At 37.9% G+C, this 12157-nt stretch overlaps 1 protein-coding gene across 3 annotated transcripts in view; it reads right to left on the minus strand.

Moving 5' to 3' along the window:
- The window catches only part of WDR35 (WD repeat domain 35), a 58839-nt gene that overhangs the window by 31319 nt on the left and 15363 nt on the right, over window positions 1–12157 (minus strand). For all 3 annotated transcript variants that reach the window (XM_064571907.1, XM_045884147.3, XM_064571908.1), the window contains exons 10-11: window positions 9160–9345; window positions 3388–3448 (exon numbers count right to left, since the gene is read on the minus strand). In XM_064571907.1, the coding sequence (XP_064427977.1) occupies window positions 3388–3448; window positions 9160–9345 (247 nt within the window). The remainder of the gene's footprint in view (window positions 1–3387; window positions 3449–9159; window positions 9346–12157) is intronic.

Here is a 12157-nt window from a genome sequence, read left to right on the forward strand (position 1 = left end):
GTATGGAGGTTCCTCAAAAAGTTAAAAATAGAGCTATCCTATGACCCAGCAATTGCATTACTAGGTATTTATGCAAAGGATGCAAACATACGGGGCGCTTGGGTGGCTCAGTCGGTTAGGCGTCTGCCTTCGGCTCGGGTCGTGGTCCCAGGGTCCTGGGATCGAGCCCCGCATCGGGCTCCCTATTCGGCGGGAAGCCTGCTTCTCCTTCTCCCTCTCCCACTCCCCCTGCTTGTGTTCCCTCTCTCGCTGTGTCTCTCTCTGTCAAATAAATCAATAAAATCTTAAAAAAAAAAAAAAAGGATGCAAACATAGTGATTTGAAGGGGCAGCCCAGATGTCCATCGACAGATGAATGGATAAAGAAGACGTGGTATATACACACACACACATACACACACACACAATGGAACATTACTCAGCCATCAAAAAGAATGAAATCTTACCATTTGCAATGACAATGGAAGGAACTAGAAGGTATTACGCTAAGCAAAATAAGTCAGTCAGAGAAAAACAAATACCATATGATTTCACTCATATGTGGAATTTAAGAAACAAAACAAATGAACATAGGGAAAGGGAAGGAAAAATAAAATAAGATGAAAATTGAGAGGGAGGCAAAACATAAGAGACGCTGAACTCTAGGAAACAAATTGTGGGTTGCTGGAGGGGAGGTGGGTGGGGGAAGGGATAATTGGGTGATGGGCATTAAGGAGGGCACTTGATATAATGAGCACTGGGTATTACATGCAACTGATGAATCACTAAATTCTACCTCTGAAACTAATAAAAAAAAATTATGCTTCCATTAACTGAACTTTGTAACACTAAGAAGGAGTAGTTACTAGGCAAGCAAGAATATAAAATAACTTAAAACAATCTAGGAACTCACATATAAGTAAAACCTGCTTGTAATATTTTAATGCTGAGGCCTGAAATAAATGTCTACATCTGTAATGTTCCCCTACTTTCCTATTCATTTCTCAGCCCCTTAAAGAGCTGGTAAACTGAAACTGCACTGACATGTTTTCATCAAATTGCCTTTTTCTAGATTATATGGAGGACTCAGTGCATGTGTTAGAGACCATCATTGGAAAGCCACCGACATGCTCTCACCAAAATGGCCAAAGTACAGGCACCTGGTACTTTCAGGCACTTTCCATGCCTCCAATCCTCTGCAAATGCTGTTTTCTCTCCTTAAAAAGTCACCTGAAGAAATACTTATCCTTCGAAATTCAGGTCAAATGAAACTGTCTCTAAGTAGGAAAGATGTCCCTGCTGTCCTTACTCACCAACATCCACTTATCCTAGCACACAGATGGGGGAGCAGTAAGCCAGTGTTCAACTGAGTAACTATATTTCATTATTTGTTTAAATATCCTACAGGAAGTTTCAAAGTCAATTTCTTATAACTCCAGATACCCGGTGCAGGACCTGAAACTCACTGAAGGTTTGCTAAATAAATGAATTATCATTTTCTATTTTCATGATAGAAAATAAATATTTTCCATATGTTCAATAAACATTTGTTATGGGGCAGGCATAGAGTTAGGTAGAGGAGACACAGAAATGAGTAAGACATAGATCTTTAAGAAGCTCAAAATCTTGTGGGGAAGACTAACAAGAACATCGATAATCACAGTGCAGAGTAAAAAGCAGTACTGTGAATAGAAGTGCACCAAAGGTATTTTAAGGAAGCAAAGGAAGAGCACCAAAAACGGGCACCTAACTCCTTCATGTACAGAACAAGAGTCCCACGGACTAAACTTCTATAATAATGTATAAAGTTCTTTAAAAAAGTTCCTATAGAGTTTGTCAGGAGGAAGAGTAGGTAGCACAACAAAAATTACACTTTCCAGAAAAACATCAGTTACATACTTTTTTCATTTTCGCCTCTGGCCCTCATGAAAATTTGGCATACAAACTGAAAAAAGGAATTTTACAGGATATGTATGAAACAAAAATGTTGAGTCCTTGGCTGGGTTTACTGCAGACCAATGAAAGAACTGTTTGTTAAAATTTCAGCCAGCGAGACTGCAAAAAGAAAAAAAAAGTTTCGAGACTCAAAAATACAAATAATCATGCCCTCAAGTATTGGCCATTTTATGAAGGTGAAGGATTGACATCTGGCTTCATGAAAAAAAAAAAAAAAAAAGACTACCTGTGATTAAAATTACTTTGAGGCTAACCCTATCATCATTATTCTATGTTAAAACTTTTGATATCAAAAGAAAAAGCCTATAATCTAAAGACTGACAGAATTCACACCTTAAAGACTATTATGTTTCTAACAGAAGACATTCATGTAACAAGAATCTGTAGTAATTTTAAGTGAAGACTTTTAATAAGGAACACTAACATATACATGTGTGCACATATATAAACATATACCTAAGTAACAATGAACGTAAGACATGAAGCTGAAAAGTTTCACTATATAAAAGTGAGTTACCAAGACCCTGAACAGAGAATATAAAATCCTTGAAGCCAGTAAGTATTTCTCTCATTTGCTTGTATCACCCAAAGAGTTTAGCAAAATATACTTAGAAGACAGACACTAACATCTGATTAAGATTGAACATGAAATCTAAAAAAAAAAATGACAAGCTCTCAGATTCAGAAAATAATTCAATGGGTTTTCAATTTTTGAAATCTAATAACTTTTCTAATACCATATTCAATAAACTACCACACTTAAAAAAAATGTTACTTTTGGAAGTTGCAGTGAAACGGCAACGAAATATTTGGTAATGATTTTTAACAAAAAAACTTAGAGTAAGATGTGCAATTTTTTAATGGCGACTTTCATAGCTGTTAGCTAGAAGAAATGGTAAATCTAAAGTAACAAATGTCTTCTGAAAACAAAAAGGAATTTGTGAAAGCTGTCCCTATTAACTGACTGATTTCATTAGAAAAATCTGGAAAGAGCAAATGCACTTTTACAAGCAGCTAAAGTGTTTTTATGGGAGAGAGGTATTTACAAGCAGTTTATTAATAATAAAAGTGGTTTAACAGCAAAATTCTTTCTACAATCCTCAGTTTATTACATGCTAATCCTTATGCTGCATACCAATTCCTATACAATTATATTTCCCATTGAAAGCAAATGATGGCAGTATAGCATTCATGAGATTACTGTGGCTTTTAGATACAGTAACCTATAATTTATTGTATTAAACAGGATACTTCTAACAGTGAAGTGGAGCATTATTAATAATTTTACCACGACAATAGGCATAAACTGGTGCTAGACTTGGCAAACCAGGAAGAATGGTCATCCTTATCTTGGAGAATACCATTTTAATTAATAATACCATTGTTAGGTTTTTAAATTAGTGTTACAAATAAAGATTGATTAAAAAAGGAATAGACATTAACATTTCCTTACCAATATCAATATACTTGGGATCCAAAGGTGTGCCAATAGAATTACAAAGAACAAGCACAAACTGTGAACAAAAAACAAAGAGTATCAGAGCTCCTGCTTCTTTAAAATAAAGGAAACAATGCTTAAGATATCATGCTTAGGGCGCCTGGGTGGCTCAGTCGGTTGAGCGACTTCCTTCGGCTCAGGTCATGATCCTGGAGTCCCGGGATCGAGTCCCACATCGGGCTCCCTGCTCAGCAGCGAGTCTGCTTCTCCCTCTGACCCTCCCCCCTCTCATGCTCTCGGTCTCCCATTCTCTCTCTCAGATAAATAAATAAAAAAATCTTTAAAAAATAAAAAAAAAAAATTAAAAAAAAAAAAAGATATCATGCTTAGTATCACGACTGGGAAATAACTGATAAAAGTGTTAAGTGCAAAGAATATAATCTACAGCATTAAACATAAAGAAACATGAATTAAAATTAAACCAAGGCTGATTTCTCAATATAATGGAACATTGTGGTTTTTAAGAGGCCACCTAAGAAACGCAAGTACACTGGCTACTTTTCATTATTTACACTTCTAAAACTTCTGATCAGCTGTAACCTCAAAACTCATTTTCATCCTGTGATCAGCTATATAAGAACTAATTTAATTTGTTACCGTTGCACCAAATGTTCCCATCTCGTTCTCCTCCTTTGAAGCAATATAAAAAGGATATGAGAAATTCAGAAAAAAATCAGTTAACTCAGAAAAAAATATAATCCAATCTAGTGAAAAATGACTTACAATGTCCACTAGTTAGCACAAACACAATTACCAATAATTAATATTAAGGAAAATAATCAAGTATAATGCACACTTTACACCATATCATTCTAAAGTGATAATTTAATTTTACTCTGTTACCTTTTCTATTATCTTGTGCTAAGAATACTGTTTTACTTAGATGTTCTCCTGAAAAGAATGATTTCAAATAAACCAATTCTCTATGTACTATTTACATATAGTCTTTCTCTCTTTTTTTCAGCTTAAGTAAAACTTCTTTGATTTCATAAATATAAACTAAATGGATCTTTAGGCACTGTCGGTGGGAATGCAAACTGGTGCAGCCACACTGCTGGAAAACAGTATGGAGGGTCCTCAAAAACTTAAAAATAGAGCCAGCCCATGATCCGGGAATCTACACTACTGAGTACCCAAAAAATACAAAAACACGAATTCAAAGAGATAAATGCACCCTTATGTGTACTGCAGCATTATTTACAACAGCTAAACTATGGAAGCAGCCCAAGTCTCCATCAATAGATGAATGGATAAAGAAGATGTGGTGTATAGATACATGCAATGGAATATTACTCAGCCATCAAAAAGAATGAAATCCTGCCATTTGCAACAACATGGATGGAGCTACTGAGTATAATGCTAAGCGACATAAGTCAGAGAAAGACAAACACCATATGATCTCACTCATATGTGGAACTTAAGAAACAAAACAAATGAGCAAAGAAAAAAAAAGAGAGAGAGAGACAAAGCAAGAAACACACTCTTAACTATAGAGAACAAACTGATGGCTACCGGGGCGTGGGGGGGTGGGGAGGAAATAGGTAAAGGAGACTAAGAGTACACTTATCATAATGAGCACTGAGTCATGTACAGAATTGTTGAGTTACTATATTGTATACCTGAAACTAATATAACACTGTATGTTAATAATACTGGAATTAAAGTTAAAAATTTAGAGGCACCTGGGTGGCTCAGTCAGGTGAGCATCTGACTCGATTTCTGAGTCCTCATGTTCAGGTCATGATCTCAGGGTCCTGGGGTCAAGCCCTGCATCGGGCTTCATGCTGAGAGCAGAGTTGGCTTGAGATTCTCTCCTTCTCCCTCTGCCCTTCCCCCCTTCCCTCGACCCCGCTCACATGCAGGCACACAGGTTTCTCTCTCTCTCTAAAAATAAATAAATAGGGGTGCCTGGGTGGATCAGTCGGTTAAGCAGCTGCCTTCAGCTCAGGTCATGATTCCAGGATCCTGGGATCGAGCCCCACATCGGGATCCTTGCTCTATGGGGGCCTTCTTCTCCCTCTCCCTCAGCCTGCCTGCCGCTCCCCCCGCTTGTGCTCTCTCTCTCTCACTATCCCTCTCTCTCTCTCTGTCAAATAAATAAAATCTTTAAAAAAATAAAATAAAAATAAATAAAATCTTTTAAAAATAAATACAATTAAAAATTTAAGGAAAAAATGGGGTTTTTTATTCTTATGTTAATCCCCATACATTACATCATTAGTTTTAGATGAAGTGTTCCATGATTCATTGTTTGTGCATAACACCCAGTGCTCCATGCAGAATGTGCCCTCCTCAATACCCACCACCAGGCTAACCCATCCTCCCACCCCCCTCCCCTCTAGAACCCTGTTTGTTTTTCAGACAGGGCTCTGAAAAACAAATAAGGAAAAAATGTTTAAGGAAAATTTTTAAGAAACTAAATGACAAAAATTGTACAGAAATATAATTTATTCTTCTACTACTTAAAACAAGCTGATTTACTGCCACAAAGTACCACAAATAATGTATATTTTTTAATCCACATGTAATCTACATGCTCAAGGTTAAAGAATGAAGTAGTTCCATAAGACTTATTAAAAATAGAAGTTCCGGGGCGCCTGGGTGGCTCAGTCGGTTAGGCGACTGCCTTCGGCTCAGGTCATGATCCTGGAGTCCCTGGATCGAGTCCCGCATCGGGCTCCCTGCTCAGCGAGGAGTCTGCTTCTCCCTCTGATCCTCCCCCCTCTCATGTGCTCTCTCTCTCTCTCTCAAATAAATAAATAAAATCTTTAAAAAAAAAAAAAATAGAAGTTCCCCACTAACTTCCCATTTTCTGCTCCCTGAAGTAACAACTTTCAGCTCCTTTAACTCATCTTTTTGATATTTACCTCCACAAACCTAAATAATGTGTTTATGATGCTACTTCTTGTTTTGTTCTGTTTAGATCTGGGACATTCTCTACTGACTTCCCACTATCACAGATAGGTATGTAACTCTCTTTCAGCCCCCTTCCCAGCCCCCAACACAGGGCACACCCCTATGCCTCCAGCTTCCCACCTACCATTTTGTTAGATCAGAATTTTAGGGGTTAATATGGTCATTAAGCTCCAAATAAAAGGCTCTTTTTAATTAAAAATCCATTTAACTAAAAAAATCCATTTAAAAAACATCATTTTGACTATGTAAGTGTTATTCATAGCTGATTTTTAAGTATGTCACAATTTATTCTCCTTTCAAGTGCATTTTGCTTTCCCTGTGGTTGGTAATTGTCTTTATTTTTTTCTCTTTGCTAGTTTCTCTGTATTGATTACTAACTTAAGTCCCCAGTTACCTCCCAGGTATGTGTCTCCTCTCAAGGGTTCAACCACATTAAGTGTTCTATTAATTTCATCTTGAGTTTCCTTTGCAGTCATATTACGTGCTGTCATCTGATGACACACTAGGCATGCCACACACTGTCAGCTGGTACCACTCTTCACCATTGCTGTCGGGTTATCCAGTTTCATCTTTCTTGGTCTAGTCCTCATTTTGGTCGGCCATATCCTGAAGTAACTAAGATAAGAAAGCTTGAAGATAAATTTTCGGTGACCTTGTACATCTAAAAATGTCTTTCCCCTACCTTCATTTTATTTTATTTTTTCACACAACACAGGAACCTTTATTCATCCACACCATTCCAGAGAAAGGCAGGCTCACTTTAGTATGCTGTCCTCTTGGGCTTCTGCCAGTTCTCTCTCAACCCATTCTGTTCATCCTGCTTCTTTTTCTCCTCAGCTGCTCTCCTCCTTTCCTCTTCTGCCCGAGGTTTCAGGTAACTTGAGCTTGGCTCCGTAGGCAATGTCGAGGAACAGGCAGAGCAGTGGCCGAGATTGATGAGCAGAGACCTGGACCGGCAACACCATCGTGTCCAAAACCTTCATGCTGGAAGCATAATCTGTCTCCTACCTTCATTGTAATTCATAGTTTGCTTAACATATAGAATTCAAGATGGGAAATCATTTTCCCTCAAAATTTCAAAAGCAATTCTCCAAAGTATTGCTGTTGACAAGTTGAATGCCATGATGACACCTGACCCTATGAAGTCTGTTTTTCTGAAAGCTTATAGGATTTTTCTATCCCCAGTGTTCTGAAAGTTCACAACGATGTGCCTTGATGTGGAAATATTTCCATTCACTGAGCTAGGCACTTTCAATCTAGAAAGTCAAGGGAAATTTTCTTGAATATTTTCTTCAGAATTACTCTCTTCCACTTTGCCTGTTCACTGAACTTCCAGGTCTGGTCCTTTGATTTTCTTATCTATTCACTCCTGTTTTCCATTTCCTTGTCTTTTTGTTCTGCTTTACAGGAGTTTTCCTTCATTTTATCTTCTAACCCCTCTGCCAAATTTTTCATTGCTGTTATCATATTTGTAATTTCCAAAAACTTCCTTTTCTATAGCATTCCTTCCTTCTTTTATGGATGTAGTATCTCTTAACTCTAGGAAGATAATTTGAAATTATTCTGCATTGTTCTTCTCCCTGCATAGTCTCTGCTTCCTCCCAATTCTTTTCTCCTTGTGTTTATTTTTTTGTGTCTGTTAAATGAGATGCTTTTCTCAAATGTCTGACAATCCTTGTCTATCTGCTTCTATTTAAGAGTATGACACTAAAAAGCTGTTTGGAATCTATTTGTTTATGAGTGAGCCCCATGACTCTGGTCTTCACAGTAAGGTGATGGGGCAGGGAGCTTTCCTTGGTGACTCCCCACAGGAGTAACTTTAAGAGGTCTTTTCTCTTGAACTGGTCAGATTCTTCAGACAGGACTCTTTATATGTTTTGTTTTTAATTTTCTCCTTCTTGCATAATCTCTATTACTTCCAAATTGTTTTTCCATTCGTTTCTTTCTCCTACCAGGTACCATTAAGTCCTGTGTCTCTTCAGGATTCTGGGATGAAAACTGGTTTCTTCTTTGCTTTCTCCATTGATGACTTAGGATTCAGCTTTCCTAGGTCTGCTAAGGTAATTACCACTAATCCACCTACTCTTTAACCTCTAAAACTATGTTGCCATTTCCTCTCCCTTTCTGGTCCCTATGGGCTTATGACTTTTTAAAAAATACCTTTATTGTTGTTTTGTGAGTTTCAGGAGAGAACAGGGCCAAAGGTGGCTGTTCAAATGGCCACCTTAAACTAAAAATTCTATACTTTTTAACGGGCTAAAATAATTTATAACCCAGCCAAAGACAATGGTAATCCTTTTTAAAAAAAAATTTATAAGCTTCTGCAAATATTTAAATTGTTAGCATACTTTTTAGAAAGGCATTATTTACATTATTTATTTTACCCTGTGAGACATTGATTTTTAAAGCAATGTAATTCCAAATAAAAGTATATTTCTCAGTGCCAAAGCTACCCAAAGTGTTATAATGGTCATCATTACATAATTTCTTGAGCGTTTATACTAGACATCTGGATATTCATTTTTCCTTGTGGAATTTTAACTTGGAAAAGGAGTATGGCATTTTAAATATATTTCAGAGACAAAAAGCTTCCGTACTGACCTGGTCAATATGAAATGCTAATGGATTAGCTGATAGGAGAAAAAAAACAGGGGACAGAGAACCAATGGAGTCACATAATTTTCCAAAACAGAGGTCTAGACAGACATGGCCAGTAGACCCAATACTTTGCTGCACCTACCAGTACAGAGGCTATGCTTAAGAAGGTAGAGGTTAACCCATCTTAGCTTTAACATATAAAGGAACACCCACCTGAGGATGATTTTCATCAGCTTTTGTAGCCAAAATGCAGAAATCTCCACAGGTAGTAATAGAAATGAGACTCTTCACATATTTAACATATTTCTCATTGTTTTTCGTATCCCAAAAGATAACACAATACTCTGGACGATCAGGTCTGGTATAAGCATAAACGACAGTATTTGAGCAATAACCCCACTAGGAAGAAAGGAAGGAGCAAAGAACAGGAGGGAAGAAGAGAGGGAGAGAAAGAGAAAAAGAACATTTAACATTGGGAAAGAAAAAAGAAAAAAAAGAAAAATCTTATTATATACTGTAGATATGTGGTTTTTTTGGTGCTGACCAAATATCTTCTTCAGGAATAGAAGACAGAAGGACTGAACATTCAGCTTAACACCTTTTCTCACTGAAATAACAACAACAAAATCTAAAAGCAATACAGTTATCAAACAAAGACTGTACTACAAAAGTAAATTTAACTTTCCTCATTTTCATTTGTAAGATTTAAGCTTCAGTGGTGAAAATTTCAGATTTTTCAATAGTCATTACCAGCTGCATGGGGGGACAACAGAAGAGTGATCCCCACCAAAAGTTTATACCAAAACCTAATGATGTAATGTATGGTGATTAACATAACATAATAATAAAAAATAAATAAATACAAGTTTATATTCTGGGTCCCCAAGCCAAAATTCAAAAACAGATGCTTTGCCTTTTTTCCCCATCCACATTTTCTACATTTGTTTTTACCAAAGTAACATGTGCACATAGTTTAGAGTCAAATAATTCTATGTGGCTTCTTTAAAACAAAAATAAAATGCAGATCCCACTGACTAATTTCCTCCCAGGGGCAGCCATTTACAACTCTGAGCTTTGACTGTTTTGTTATTTACCTCCATATCACTTATGTATGAGATAGTGGAACTTAAAGAACTTAATGGAACCTCTTTCTCTTGAGCTAACTCCCCTAATATATTCATGTGTAATTTTTAATAAATCAGTATTCGGAGTTGATATTATTATGACTGTGTTTACTATCCAAAACTAAGGCATATTTACTTTTTATACTATGATTACTTTTTAAAATAAACTTTTTAAAATAATTTTAGATTTATAGGGGCGCCTGGGTGGCTCAGTAGTTAAGTGTCTGCCTTCGGCTCGGGTCATGATCCCAGGGTCCTGGGATCGAGCCCCGCATTGGGCTCCCTGCTCGGCGGGAAGCCTGCTTCTCCCTCTCCCACTCCCCTCGCTTGTGTTCCTGCTCTTGTTATCTCTCTCTGTCAAATAAATAAATAAAATCTTAAAAAATAAAATAAAATAAAATAATTTTAGATTTATACAAAAGTTACAAGGATGGGGTGCGTGCGTGGCTCAGTCGGTTAAGTGTCCATCCCTCGATTTCAGCTCAGGTCATGATCTCAGGGTTGTAAGATCGAGACCCGTGTCAGGCTCTGCACTGAGTGTGGAGTCTGCTTAAGATTGTCTCTCTCCCGGGCGCCTGGGTGGCTCAGTTGGTTAAGTGACTGCCTTCGGCTCAGGTCATGATCCTGGAGTCCCTGGATCGAGTCCCTGGATCGAGTCCCGCATCAGGCTCCCTGCTCTGCAGGGAGTCTGCTCCTCCCTCTGACCCTCCCTCCTCTCATGTGCTCTCTGTCTCTCTCATTCTCTCTGTCTCAAATAAATAAATAAAATCTTTAAAAAAAAAAAAAAAAGATTGTCTCTCTCCCTCTCCCTAGCTGCCCTCTCCCCCCGCTCACACATGCTCTATAAAAAAAACTTTTTTTAAAGTTACAAGGATAATACAGAGTTCCCTGTACTCCTCTCCCTATTGTTAACATCTTACACTACTGTGGTACATTTGTCACCACTAAGAAACCAGCACGGATCCAGCCCTACTAACTAAATTTCACGCTTTATTTGGATTTCATTAGTTTTTCCTTAATGTCCTTTCTCTGTCCCGGAATCCTATTTGGCATACATTATGCTTAGTAGTCATATCTCCTTAGAATCCCCTGGGCTGTGATGATTTCTCAGTCTTTCCTTGTTTTTAATGACCTAGACAGCTTTAACGAGTACCGGTCAGGTATTTTGCAGAATATCCTTCAATCTGTGTTTGTCTGGTGTTTTTCTCCCGCTCAGATTGGGATTCTCAGTTTTTAGTGAGCCCATGACAGAAGCGAAGGGCTCTCCTCATGTGCCACCTCAGGGGGTACACGATACCTGCATGACGCCGCTGACACTAGCCCTGACCGCCAAGACAAGGTGGTGTCTGCTAGGTCTCTCCACGGTAAGGGGACGTTCTTTTTTCCCCTTTCCATACCCTGCTCTTCAGAAGTGAGTCACTGAATGCAACTCATGTTCAAGTTAGGGAAGCCGGGGACCAGAGGGGGTAGCATCTAAGTAATTCGAATACTTCTGTAAGGAAGCTTTGTTTCTTCTCCTCCATTTATTTATTTAAACAATTTATTTTAGATCAGCTTTTGCTTGTGGGCATTTATTTTATAATTTGGTTGCAATGCAAAGTTACATCATTTATTTTGTTGCTCAAATTGTTCCAGTTTTGGCCACTGGGAGCTCTTCCAGGTTGGCTCCTTTGTCTCTTTGGTATGCCCTATCCTTTTGTGTTTTGAGCACTTGCTTACTTTCTGGCACCGTCAGAGACTCCTGTATTTTTCCCACCCTAGTCCTAGAATCAGACAGTTCTCCAAGGTGCTTTGCCTTTTAAAAATAAAATAAGTTTTTCATAGCAAATATTCCTAGTAGTTTACCAGACTGAGTAATCTCATATTCTGAACTTGTTTTGGGTCAAATGTTAAATTTAAGATAAAATATTGATTAGTATTGGGGCACCTGGGTGGCTCAGTCCGTTAAGCATCAGCCTTCGGCTCAGGTCATGATCCCAGGGTCCTGGGACCGAGCCTCGTGTTGGGCTCCCTGCTTCTCCCTCTCCCACCCCCGTTTGTGCTCTAAGAAATAAATAAATAAAATCTTTTTAAAAAATATTGATCAG

Source organism: Mirounga angustirostris, unplaced genomic scaffold (assembly GCF_029215605.1).
Source record: "Mirounga angustirostris isolate CCGP_5_RB_7025 unplaced genomic scaffold, mMirAng1.0.hap1 SCAF_10, whole genome shotgun sequence".
Lineage (NCBI taxonomy): Eukaryota > Metazoa > Chordata > Mammalia > Carnivora > Phocidae > Mirounga > Mirounga angustirostris.